This window comes from Xiphophorus maculatus, chromosome 8, assembly GCF_002775205.1.
Source record: "Xiphophorus maculatus strain JP 163 A chromosome 8, X_maculatus-5.0-male, whole genome shotgun sequence".
NCBI classification, from domain to species: Eukaryota; Metazoa; Chordata; class Actinopteri; order Cyprinodontiformes; family Poeciliidae; genus Xiphophorus; species Xiphophorus maculatus.
In genome coordinates this window covers 10,088,404-10,102,693 of record NC_036450.1, presented here as the reverse complement: position 1 = coordinate 10,102,693, position 14,290 = coordinate 10,088,404, and the positions used below count along the sequence as shown (strand labels likewise).

Below are 14,290 nucleotides of genomic sequence, written 5' to 3'. Positions count from 1 at the left end.
ATATAAAAACATTTGTGGGAAAATTATGACCTCATAAAGAGGATGATGAAACATAGATACAATTAACCTTAACGTGTGGAAAAATATTATGGGAAGGGGATGATTTGGATTATGTCCTGAGATCCAATATTTTATAGACAGCCGGGAGTTAAAACTCAATAACGGGAAAGAGTTGGATCAAAAGGAGGACGAAGGAGTATGTTATTAACTATATCATAATAAAGATAGGAGCTGCTGGTAAATAGAGTTTGGGTTTTACCAAAGGATATCATACTGAGAAACTGACAATATGTTGGATACGAGAGTATTATATGGACTAGCAATTATGTTAATTTAGGCAAACAGAGTGCTACTATTGACTTCTGAAGATGAGAAGAAATTAGCACAGACTATACAGTCATCTTTAGTTTAGATTTTTATGTTGACTGACGATATTATTAAACTATTACAGCATGATCAGATGCATATTGAATCATTAAAAGAGCTTTATTAGCTTCACATTGTAACTATAACATGTAACTTGGATACACGTCCTAAAAGAGGGGCATGATGTGACTGAAATGGATTTCTCAATAAAATTATCACAACTAAAACACCCTCAGGTCATCAAGCGCTTTAAAGAGACAGGTTTGGTTACAGTCAAGAATACATCCAAGATTCAATGTTGGATGTATTCATTAGGGGTGAACTATAGAATTGGTTTGCCACCTTTGCAGAGCTTACGCAACACTGGCTGCAAGTAGAAGTATGGGCCTATTTACTCAAAGTGAGGAAAAATCTTTCAAACAATAACCTTGTGGCAAGAAATATTTATTGTCTGGGGGAAAGAAATTCCAGGAAGTATAAAGATGGGTTTATACAAAGTGAGATAAATTATCAATAGCTTGCAACATTTGAAAAATGCTGTTTAGAGGAGAAAAGCTGGGAGCTAGCAATACCCCTGCCTTGCCAACAGTGAAGCCTTTTGCTAGAATGTTTTGGGTTTTTTGTCCAAGACTGTGGGCTTACTTACTCTCAATTCTGACCAAGAACAAAGCCTTTTTTTGGAATTGCAGCCAGGACGCTTCTAACCCAGTTGTTAACTTGAGCCAGTTCTCAAAAACCAACAGCTTGTGATCAGTTTAACACCTCAATAAAAAAAAACATCGGTCAGTCAGAATTGCGTCAGTTCCAGTGTGTCACAGTGAATGGCAGAATTTTAAAAGACATCGGGTAAACACTGCAAATCTAACATCAAAATGTATTTGTATTTTATGAAATGCTTTTAATCCTTCTTCAGTAGAGTGTTGGAACATAAATTTAATCCAAAAAGGCAAAGGCCCAAAAACATGTAACACTGGCAAAACTTGTGACTGTAGACTTCTTAGTAAATATGTCACAGAAATTCACTGCATTGAACAGGCAGATGTTGAAGTTTATGAAGCAAAATTAAATAAGCATACTGCTAGTAAAGAAAGCAGTAATAAAGATAAAACTCTAAGGAAACAATACTAACTTATATTGAGGGCATGATGGATTATTCTGAAGAAAGTAGCAGTTAACAGTCAGAAGTGAGTGAAATTTATTCAGCAACATCTGACAGCTCTAGGTCTTTGCTCTTTTAGATAAAAGAGGAAAAGTTGAAGAAGAAATTATTGTGTTTAATTATAAGCATTTTGGCTTTAGTGATGGTGAATGACAGTTCAAGAGGGTGACCTTCCATGGGTTTGAATTCATTTTTTTTATCTAAACCTTTGAAAAGTAATATTTAGAAAGAAATGCATAACATTTAGCCATCATTTCTGAGAAAGCTGCTTTCCAGGGAAAATGCAGAGAGAAACGGATGTCACAGATGGTCCTCTGAGACATGAAAAGACTCATATCCATCATAAAGTATTGCATATAAACAGTAGGGTTTATGTGAGGTCAGTAATTTCCATTCATATTCTAAAAGCAGTCAAGAGTAAGTGAGAGGAGACGGTAGAAGTGTTGAAAACAAAGCAAAGATTTAGTAAAATAATAGGGCCTGATTGTTTAACATTGGTTAAGTTGTAAGACACATTAAGCTACTCACACACTAGGATGACCCAACAATAACTAACACGCATTTTGTTTGTCTAGTTGCAGCTGATTGATAATAACGTTACTGCCTTGCTAGCCTACATCATTGTGAAGCCACTCCATAGACAAAAGTTACAGGAAATTAGTGAAATAATTTGATCTCAACTTAAATTAGAAAATACACAAGGACCTATTTATTGATTTAAAGTTCTTGTGTACTAATCTTGGTGAATGGACAGCTGTATTATGTCATCTTTAAAACATATTGTATTCTATTAAATATGGATTTAGGGAGAAATTGTTATTCAACAAATATTAAAGTTATTTGTATATGAATTTGTACAATTTAGTACGTTCTGATATTATCTGCTGAAATTATTTTAATCTCTCAACCTGATTAACCAAGTGTTATACATACATATCTGATTAAAACACCTCAATGATCCTGAAAATACCAACTGAATCCTCTACCCTCAGTAACAGCTTCCATACTAAGGAACTTTGCTGTTAGTGCAACCTGTTAGCATTTGGGTTTGGTGTGTTCACCAATGGAAACAGGGTCTATTTAGGTCCTTAGTCAGGGCCACTGAGCTGAATATCAGCTGGTTTCAGTCACCAGATGACTTGGTACATCTCAAAAATGTAGAACTCCACAGGATGTATGGAGGTCTAGTAAATTCTATAGCTAAGCTCTAAGGCAGTTTTGACAGCTTGTGATTAACTTGAATTCAATATATCTTAATTCAATGGGTTAGTAGGGGCCATAGGCCAAACGCTGACTTTTGGGCACTCTCAGTGTTTCTATTACCCAATGCAAATGTCACAGACCCCATAAAGCAAATCTATTGTGTAAAATTTTATGTGATTTGCTTTCACTGTGTGACGTATGTTTGCCATTTAATTTCAAGGCAAAAGCGTGGAGTTATAAATCAAAGGCATCCGCCCTTACTCATCTCCCTTGCTGAGAAACTATTCACTCAAGTACTAAAGTGTTACAGACCTTGGATTTCTTCCAATGTGAGCTATTACTGGTGAGAGGACATTTTTCATTTTGCTCCTGTTCTTTATTTTGTGCACCCTTATTAATGAAGCATACTATAATAACCTGTTTACTTCCTGCTCTGCTTGTTTGGCTTAGTCAATAAGTTAATGAAGAAAATGTATGTGACTCAGTTGGCCTTGGCCAAGGCAGTTGCATTCCACTCAACAAACTCTGTCTCAGGCTAATGGATAATGGATGAGTTCAGAAAGCATTATATCTCTGGTAAAACAGAGTTCATTAAATTTATCGGTCAGTGTGAGAGCTGTGGACCTAATTCCAGATAAACATTCTTACAAAAAAAGGATTCTGTAGACTTTCATGTTCAGTCCAGAACCAATTTTTGACTGTGGAATATTGACTTAAAATTCAACATCAGCACATCACATACTGGCACACAACAAAGCGGCATTTTCATCCACGGTGGACAGAGCCAGACTACATTTGGTATTTTGGCAACTCCAATTAACTTCAGTGCCCCATAGTGAAAGAACAGGCGGAGTGTTGAGTATATCAGTAACAGTCAGGTGAAACATTACAGTTATGAGGGGAAAAATGCCCATAAGGTTTTGCTTTGTTGGTCAGCTGGCCAAGAAAATTACCCAAATTTATTTTACCCAAGCAAAGCTGCAATGCTAGTCTTCAGATAAGAGGAACATAGATAAAATTCCACAAAGGCAAACATACCTATATATTGTGTCTCTACTTGTCTTACTGTATTTGTGATAGTGGCATTGCCTTAACTAGGATTGTTTGTACATGCTTTTATTCAGGCATTTGGTATTGATTGTTTGTTCCAGTTGGATGACAGCTGTGCTGTAGTACATTTAATAATGGCATGCAAAATACAAGCTTGTGATAATACATTATGTGTAACGCTATTCTGTCTGGTGTGGCTATTTGTTGTACAGTATATCAGCTGAATAAAGGTTGTACTTGAATTTGGGTTTTGCACCGCCCATGTCAGCAAATCACTTTCACAATTTATTGGATTCTTTTCGCAATTTCATTGCAGACAAATGTAATCAGTGGCTCAGTAATGTTAACTTGGTTCATATGGAAAGAATTGGAGGTGCAATTTATATATATATTTAAGTTTGTATGTGCTATTTTGACCCCTTGTGGACTGGAGAACATCCATAATGAATTAGAACTTGTACACCTAATTGTAATTTAAAAAAAATAAATAAATAAGATTGAATTTGCATGTTTAAAAATCATTCCGTTCACAAAAAAAACTAAAAACATTTTAATAAAATCACCTTTCCAGAAATTATTTTTGATGTGCCTAAAGATGAGAATTCTGCAAATTTACATGTTTAAATCAAGTTTGCTGTGATGTGACATCACACTTTCACAAATATGTATGCATATGTAAGAGAGACGGCATTTTTAACGAATTAAAACATTAAATAATTTCAGAGTAATTCTTACCCTCTATCTTTGCTCCCTTAAGGCTCAACGTACTTCTTCAAGGGAAAGGAGTACTGGCGAGTGCCTGGCAGCGACATGGAGGTGGAGGCAGGATACCCCCGCCTGATTGCGAAGGACTGGTTGCTCTGCACCGAGATGCAGTCGGACTCTCCGGACACAGAAGCCAAAAGCACGGAGACGAGGGTCAACGTGCACCGGCACCCAGACCATGCAGAGAATGGATACGAGGTGTGCTCCTGCACCTCTGACACCGCCTCGCCTTTGGGCGTCCGGCCCACCCTGTCATCACTATGGCTACTGCCGCTTCTGTGGACGCTTTTACTAAGCTTCTGCTCTGAACTGCTATGATGCTGAAGCACGGGACGAAGTTCTTTCAAGCGGACTGACCAATAATTAATGTTGACATGACACTTTTTGTAGCATTTTGCTCTTATTTTGCAGCTATTTATTCAGTATATCTTTTTGTCCAAGGTGGAGGGGTGAGGGTTTGCTGTCAGCAAAGGCACAGGTACCATTTGACTTTTAATGCTTTGGCATTTTTAATGGAATGATCAACGACAACATCTCAGCTAGAAAGGTTTTGCAAAACAAGCATTTTCCAGATTTGTTTTGCTTCCATGTGCACCTGGTTTACCTCAGTGAACTCCCACAGAATTAAGAGTTTATTCATTCAAAGCATTCATAGGTGCAAAAGTGAGCCACATTTCAATATATGGGGTAGAAAATAAATTTAATAGGTGGAAGGAATTAGAAAAATCTAAAACACCTAAACATTATACCGTATTAAGTATTTCCCCTTACATATTTTTCCTCTGTTTGATTATCTGTCACACATCACTGGTTCTGGTCAATCAAATATGAACACCAGGAATAAATAACCAAAGTATCTACAAATTGCAGTTATCAAAAGATGATTTCATTTTCTTACATCATGAATTAACTTTGATAAACCACGTTCTTACAGTTTAATATCCTTTAGTTGTTCCACCTTCAGGCAGCTACAACTTCCATTAAGCATTTGGCATATTTGGCAATCTGTCTTTCAGTGTGGAGGGATTTTTCCTCACTCTTCTTTAAGCATTACTTTAACTCAGCCACATTAGAGGTTTCCTGAGCATGAGCAGAATCCATGGCTCCATCAATTGAAAAAACATCCAGTCCCCAAAGCAGTGAAGTAGTCACAGTATGATGTTCTTTTCTGAAAATGCTATTAGTTCTATTCCATTTTCTAAATGAAATATACCTTCCAAAAATATTATACATCTTGTGCTCTTCCCAAAATCTTTTGGGGGATCATGAAGAAAACTGAGATGAGCCTTTGTGTTCTTGTTGGTCAGTAGTGGTTTATGAATTTATCCCATTGGATGCCATTTTTGACCATTCCTTTTTGATTGTTGAAAGGCAAATGAGTCCTGCATTGTGTTGCATGTTATTCTGGGTCCTTTTGTGATTTCCTGGTTGAATTGTTGATTCAACAAGGAGCGAACTGTTCCATGTTTTTTCCCCTGTTTGTGGACAATGGCTCACACTGTTTCCCAAAACCTCAAAAATGATTTATAACCTGCCCCAGACTGATATATTTCAATGACCTTGTTAATCATCTGTTCTCAACATTCATTAGATAAGAGCATAATGTGTTGCTTTACAAGATTTTTTTTTTTGCCTACTTCATGTTGCCAGACAGGGCCTTGTCAAACTGAACCAACAACTGTGACCAGAAACATTGACGTGTGACAAGAATAAAACGAAAACAGAAGAAATCTGTAAACAAATACATTTTCCCAAAACTGTAAATTCAGATTCTTGTCTTGCAAAGTGCTCCAAGCCCAACACATTAATGACAGAGTTAATGACATCTAATTACAAAGGAAAATAAAGATATTTTATTTGCACAAACATGAAAATTTTTAAAGATATTTAACTCACTAAAAAAAAACTTTCAAAGTGGACATTTGAGTAAATGTTCAATTAATTAATTCATATATAAACCAACGAGTTCCTAACTGCTTCTAAGGAGGGTGAATGTTTGAAAGCTGCTCCTCCTGGTGGACCAGTTTTCTCTCACCATAATCTGTTGACGCCACTTCAAAATGAGGACCTCCTGTTCATCTCCGAGCTCCAAGCATTTCTCACAACTTCCCTGCTGTCAACTGAAGGTTCCATCTTCCTGCTTATTTTATCGCCTGCAGCTGCATCATTGTGGGTGCTGGATTTATTCTTGCTGTAAAGATATATTTACCTATAAACTGACATATATGACTGGAGATGTTTTTTGCAGCTATTGCATCACCAAGTGGACTGTGTATATTTTAAGCTGTGTTTTTAATGTATAATATTTTTGTAGAAAAATAATAAAATAATATAAACGACTCACATTTGTGAATTCTTATTCATCATTTAAAGTCATTTGCCCACACACACACACTCCTCTGGCTGTGTCAGCTATTGTTATTGGGTAGACACAACCCAACCTCTACATACACTAACGATGCCCATATAAACCTTTGAAGTTTCATTGTAGACTCAAGCAACTCGTGTCTCAGCAGTGTGCTTTTTGCATGTCAAATGTTATTTTAGGCTCTTTTCACATTTCCGAAATCTTACAGTTTAACACTTAGAAGTTGCTGTATTTGATCCTGTACATACGTTTGTGATATAGTGAAAATAAGTTCAAACCTTTTCACTAAATTCACTGATGTTTTCATGTGATAAATCCACCCTAGTTGAAATGAATCATTAAAAGTCCAAAACTAATTAGACTTATTCCCATGACAAACATTTTAAGCAGATGAAGATGACAAAAGCTGCTCTCCATCACTTTAATATATTTTCACTTTTTTCTAAGGCGATAACTGGTGCTTTACAAGAATGTACTGTAAATAACACCATATCAGTCACACCGAAAGAGATCTGGTGACAGAATATTGTACAGAATGCCAATATTTCATAGGAATCAGAGGGGGAAGAAAGTGACAAAAACATCTGCATGCTCTGACACATCCGACCTGTGAATCAAATTCAGCTAGACGTCAAGTGTTTCTAAATTTTTTAGGCATTAAGTACAAATCAAAAACCTATAGTGAGAACCACAAGTTATTTCGATTCAACCATTTTAAGATTCCATCATTAACAAGTACAGATTGTAGATGTTGACGAGTGTTAGCGTCATTATGGATGTTTGTTTGTATATCCTGCCCCACGGGTAGAAATTCAACCCAAGCCTGGAAAATGCAATCTCACAACTTTATTCCTTTAGAGGTAAAATTAAGTTTAAGAGTTTACAAAGTCACTCATTCACTGCTTCTGCCGACAGCAGCATGTTTTCCTTTCCTTCTCCTGACACACTCCACTGGTGTTAATTAACTGGTGGAGAGCACCTGTACCCACAGGCAAACACAGGGTGTTTTGGGTGTTGGGGTGTGTGTGTGTGTGTGTGTTAGCGGATTCTTAATAATTTTCCTCAATAAGAAAAATTATTAAGAATCCACATATTACATTTAGAATTTTTATTTTTTTGGGGGGGGGGGAGGAATATATACTCAATCTTTAATACTTTCACTGTCAGAGGCTTAAGAGGGGCAGGGCAGAACCAATCAATCACTTTGTAACTAAAATATTCAGAACTTGGCAAAATTGCATGCAAGCGCAGAGTCTTGCAGTGGAAGTGCTGACGGGACAGGGGTGGTGGAGGGTAGCATAGAGCAAACAGAAACAACTAGGCAGGAAGTGGAAGAAAAATTGAAAGTCGGCATAATACGTTGATACAGGAGTTAGACACAGACTTGCAAGCAAAATGAAAACTGCAAGCCAGAAAGCAAAACGACTAATAAACAGAGAAATGAGAGAAGCCAAAAAATGGAAGACTTGAAATGAGGAAAGATAAAAGCTATCTAACTGTTAGCACATGTAATACTAGAGGCAGATTGAGAAACTGTTTTCACTTGATAATGTAATTTTTTTCCAAGAAGTTTACAATGACAATGTTGTAAACAAGGTATTTTTACCTTGTTATCTAGCTTAGTTGGTTATGAATATTAGATTGAGAGTTTACGCAATACAGGTTTAAAGAAAATTCACATAAACCACTTTTTGTTAAATTCCTGAAGAAATGTAGGAATTTTAGATGATAGATTTTAAATGTATGATAAGATGCTTAACACATAAACTGTGCCATGAAATTCAATATATTTCTACATAACCTCAACCTCAGTGTTTCTTGTTTTTTGTATTGAAACCATAGAAACTGCACATAGAGAGGCTTGCAATGGCCAAGATATTTGCTGTAAGGTAGGATCTTAAAGGTAAATCTAAATTACAGTTCAGTACACTCTTTGGTTTTGAGGTCATGTTTAATCAGCAAATAAAAAATGTAAAATGCCAAATGCTAGGTTTCTTTTTGCTTCTTTTAAATAGCCCTAAAAGACTGAAAAATAAATTGTCTTTATGGGTAAAGTAGGCCATAGCAGGCTACGTATATCACGGCAGAATTAGAAAACTGGAAGCTTCACTTAGAAATTAAACTTGAAATGTCAAAAAAAAAAAAAGTTCTACTGAGTCTGAACTGAAAAAGTCTTGTTTTTTGTTGGGAAGATATAATAACATAGAAGTCTTCAGTTAGTTTTGGTTTTAACAATGTGAAAAAAAAAATCCCACCCATTACAGTAGTGGGAGGAGTTATCACATAGTGGGTAACACATTGGCCCTAGATTCTGAAAAGTAGTGTGACATGATCTTTACACAACACAAACAGAGAGTAAAAATGGGGAGTTGGAAGCTATGTTGAAAAGTCTGCTTAATCTGCTTTTTGTCTAATTCAAAGAAGAGAGCCAAAAAGAAAACTGCAGGGAGGCAAATACAGCAGAGAGACAGAGTTGCTATAGTGACGCAATCAGTGACTCAACTCATTTAGCCAAAAAGTTAAAATGTTGAGTTTTCAGGCAAACATGGCACTCTTGAAACCCCAGTGACGCAAGCTCTTAAACAGGGCCTGGTACCACAGCTACTGCCAGTGGAAAACCTTTCCAAACCAAGTAGAGCTTACTCAGACCATGCTGAGAAAAGGCTCAGACCACATCCACACCCAGAGAGTCCAGGGAACTCTATTTGCTTGGTTTGGGAATGAGGAAAAAAATTCACTCCTTCATTTGATTTGGTTCACTTTTATTCTGCAGTTTTTCCGCATGGGGCAGAATGAAGAAGAAATCCATCACCTCTGACTGACTTGTTGACAATGAAAACAAACAAAGGCACAATAAGAAGTTTGTGGATTTGAGGTTTTTGTTTGAGTGAGAAATGCTAGGAAATTCATTGCTATTGGCTTGTGTTGATAATTGTTGCTAACCTGGTCATGTCTGAGAATATTTAACAAATACTACTAGATTTTAGTTTGGAACTAATGCATTTTTTATATTTGCTTCATATTGAGTTAAGATTGAATACCTGATTGGCCATGATCTCAATGATGGTGAGGTCCAGACATATCTTTAACCAAGGATGTACTCTGAACAAAACCCCCTGTGTCAGTCTCATGCTATGCTCACTGCAGTTGATTGTTTCTCTGCTTACAGATACAATGTTAAGATCTGGGCTCTAAGGGATAACCCTCTAACAAAGTCTGGGAGGTGGTGTTCTTTGGGGAGAGGAGCAGCTGTCAATCTCGTTGTCCATTCAGCTCTCCGTCTGTCCTCAAACGCACATCAAAGTAGGACCCCTGAAGTTGGCGCAGGTGCTGAATAAACAGCGCTGTCCTCTGAACGGCTGGCAAAGAGCAACATTTGAGTTGTAGGAGATTGTTCGAGGTAATGGGGTTTTGGGGCGCTTGTATAAATTAATACTAAGTGGAAGAAACTCAAAATTCTGTAAATACTTGCTCATAAGATTCAACATAAAACAGCTGACTCCCTATTAGCCTCTGATAGTATGCTTTAAATAATGATCACCACTGGTATGGAAATTTATTTAAATGTGTGAGGCACCTCTGGCAGTGCACAGAGCCTTTCCTTTAATCGGAAACGGCACCTGAAGGCCCACGGCTGCTATTATCACTGGCAGGGCTCCTGTAGGTCGGGTAGAGCCAATCGATCAGTCTGAAGTGAAGCAAACAAAGGCTGAAATATTTGCTGCTGGAGCAATTTCCTGTGAAACCAGTGTTGGTGTAAAAGGATGTAACACTGTTAATTGTGGGATACAATACTCATAGGAAGAATTTTCTTGATGTATACGAGGCCTTTCCATAGCAGTTATTCTATTGTTAAAATAAACAAAAATCAAACAAGCAGAAATATTTTGTTCATTTTAATATAACTCTGCAATTTGATTGTTTTTGATTGGATGACATTAATTTGACCAACTAAAAACTATTTTTGGATTCCATAACACTATTGATTTTTTTAAGATATACACATTTCCTACACAAAAATAGAGTAACAATTGTAATCTCAATAAATACTTCTTTCCATGTTTTCTCTGTGTTGTGCTCCCCCCTGCTGGTTACAATATGAATGCATGTTTACAGCTCTTTTCATTTCCCTACAATTTCACAATTTTTTTCTTGCAACACTTGATCTCCAGCATTTTGTTGCACATATGATGGCATTTGATGCAAAAATAGATGTAGAAGGTATTTGTGTTTTTTATTGTAATGTCAACACCAAGGTATTGCATGGCTCCACTATTCTGTTCATACCATTCTGTCCGTGTTCATCGATGACTACACAACAATGTTTCTAACACAGTGACACACCATCACCATCATTCACAGGTCTCTTTAAGCCATGTCTTTAGCCCAGCACCTTTTTATGTCAGAAAACTACACAAAGCACTGCTTCAACTGGCTTTGTTTGCCTGTCCAGTGAAATCCTAACACTTTTTGTCTGGCACTGTTGTTGGAATAATTGCTTGGGTTAAAGGGTTTTTCTCTATGTACGCCAATGTCCCACAGTCAAAACATCCCTGTTAGGTTAACCAGGGATTCTAATTCACCCTTCAAAACAATATTTGCATGCATTGCTGTGTCTCCCTGTGATGGATGGACTGCTGAGTGGTCCTTGTCCACAGTGTAGCTTATTGACCTCAGGAGATAGGCATCTTCTCTGCTGCAACCCTGACAAGGAATAATAGACAGTGGTTTGCTGGCTGATGTCTATTTTTCAGGATTATGCACTGTAGAGGTGCTGTCACTTATGCTCATTAAATACATATTATAATTAAATATGTGTATCTTATGTCAATAAAACTAATTAGGCTGTGAAGAGGGGATCGACTAAGACTGCAGCCACTCCTCTTTTGGTGGCTGATGCGTAACTTAACATCCATTAGCAAAGTGCAGCAAACAATACTGAATATTTTTAAAAGCAGAAACGCTGACTAAAATAGTACCTCTGTTATAAAGAAGTGCAAAATAACAAAATCCCCACTTTGTTAAGCACTGCAGCGTAGCTATACCCTCAAGGTAGAGAGTTAGAAAAGTAAGTCTCATTAGCCATTTCTACAAAAATTTGGTAAATGGCTCATACTATAGCCATTTACCTACTTGCTATTTATGTACAAGCTAGAATTAACATGGATGCAGAGCTATCCTCAAGATGGGGTCAGAAAAGTGGCAATATAAAACACATTAAAATGTCTTTATTAAAACCTCAATTTAATCCTCCTTTTGTTTCCAAATTTATGTTCAAACTGTTTTGTTCAGGGTATTCCAGCAGGTGGCATTACCAGCAAATAAAGTTTTAGGCGAACGTTCTCTGCGGTTGCTCAGCCTTTTTTCTGTTCTCTGAAATGTGTTTGTCAACTCTGATGTATCACATTATGCTTACAGTAATACCTAGGGAGTTCAATGAACATATTAATTTAGAATGAATGTGCTTGTGTCTGTTTTTATGTTTAGACTTTGCCGATTCATATTCTTAGCTTCCAAACTGCAGCTTTTGGTCATATGATTTCTCTTTTTTGAAACATGTTGGACATCCTGTTTTTTAGAGAAAGTCACTTTCACATTGAAGTTTGGTGACTCATTCAGAGCTTTCGTTATTCTATGAAGATCAATTATCGTTTAAGAGCTATTATTATTCAAACCAATATCTGTTGTCAATCTCCATTGTGGTTCAGAGTTTGGTTTGTTTTTTTTTTCTCACCCACATCTGGCTCTTTCTCTGTAAATTAAATGTTGTTGGGGTTTTTTTTCTGGAACACTTCAGCATTTCAGAAGCTTCCAAATTTTTTTCATTTAAACTCCATCCAAAGATGGTGAACCAAATGCTCTACCAAAACACTACCTATGCTCTGCATCTTCCAACTGCAGCTTAACATGCTACCACAGCATTTCCTGTGTTATAAGAAACTTTGAGTGCAGCGGCATCGGATGCAGCTGAGCATGCAGAATAAATATTACAAAGAATAGCCGTAACCCATGGGATCGCACAAAATGATGTTTCATCTTCACAATTTAGCTACACAGTTTATAGAATGTAGACAAAACATTTCATGCATTGCTCTTAAAACAATCTTATTTTTTCTTTTCTTTTTTTCACAGTTCTACTCTGTCTGACAGAACATCATTAGCAGAGGCAGATGTGGTTGCATAGTTGAAGAGGTGACACCCGCCACAGGCTGGGACAGAACAAATTCCATCTCCAGGCCTAAAGATGATTCAGGCAGGAGAGGAATGTTCCAACTTGTCTTTCCTTGAAACCAAAAGTTCTTGTTAGGACACCAAGTCAGCTCCTTAGTAATTCAAAAGATACTCTAAAATGTAGAGAATGTGGTTTTCACAACAGTCATACAACAACGTAATTTATTGCTACAACATAATTGCATCAGGTTTTATGCTTTAAAACCTTAACCAAGGCAAGAGATGTTTTCTCGAGAAAGATAAATTTTTCTTAGATGAATACTCTTGGTCTACTTTAATCAGATATCCACATCTGTAATATTATGAAAAAGTAAGTAGACCCAAAGGATCTTTTGTTACAGGTTGCAGCGAAACTAGTACATAATGCATCCATAATTATAATGCATATCAAAGTTCTTCTAGAGGGGTTCAATATTAAAGCACCATACTAAAGTAAATGTACTGAGAATAAAATGTAATCAAAGTCCATGTGTTTCAGCACTTCTGTATGGATGATCAGTCATCCTTCAAAAGTTCATGTTTTTTTTCTTCTTCTTCCCTCCAGGGGGTCTTTTGTGAGCTCTAGTGTCCCTTAAATGAAAGTAGGCTGACAGGAAAGGGGGAAGACATGTGGCAAATATCGCCAGGTCCGGGAATCGAACCTGCAACGACGACTCAAGGCCTCCAAACGTGGGTCGCGCTATCCCCTATGCCACCACAGCAAGGTGAGTCTTTCAGAAAATATTTTAAATTGGACTGTAAAGATTTTAACATAAAAATCAACTCATTCTTTCATACAATCCTGCCTTTGTTCCCTTCCTCTTCTCACTCAACCTTGTGAACTGGCTTTTAAGCAGAAGAGAGGCTGCTCTCCCCCCATGATACTTGAAAGATAGGACGATGCAGACATGGGGGATGGATGTGGTGAGGCCATTTGGTGGGATAAGCAGAGTTAGCCACTGTCAAGGCCAGACCTAAAACTTCAGCTACCTCTGTTACCTCAGCCACATCCTGCACCCAATACACATTCAAAGCAGCAGGGAAGAGGCCTTCCTGTTCCTCAGAAAGTTTAAAATTCAGATCACTTCAAGTCTTTGCATTCTCAGCATTGCAAATAATAAAGCTCCTTACAAGAGTATTCAGTTTGGTTCAGTTTATTTATAAAGCTC

General features: G+C 37.1%; 1 protein-coding gene across 1 annotated transcript in view; it reads left to right on the top strand.

Annotated features, from left to right (window-relative positions):
• LOC102227435 (matrix metalloproteinase-17) overlaps positions 1–6,874 on the top strand; it is a 79,505-nt gene extending 72,631 nt beyond the window's left edge. The window contains exon 10 of the mRNA XM_005803975.2: positions 4,536–6,874. Within this exon, the coding sequence (XP_005804032.1) occupies positions 4,536–4,861 (326 nt within the window). The 3' untranslated portion in view covers positions 4,862–6,874. The remainder of the gene's footprint in view (positions 1–4,535) is intronic.
• The last annotated feature ends 7,416 nt before the right edge of the window (positions 6,875–14,290 follow it).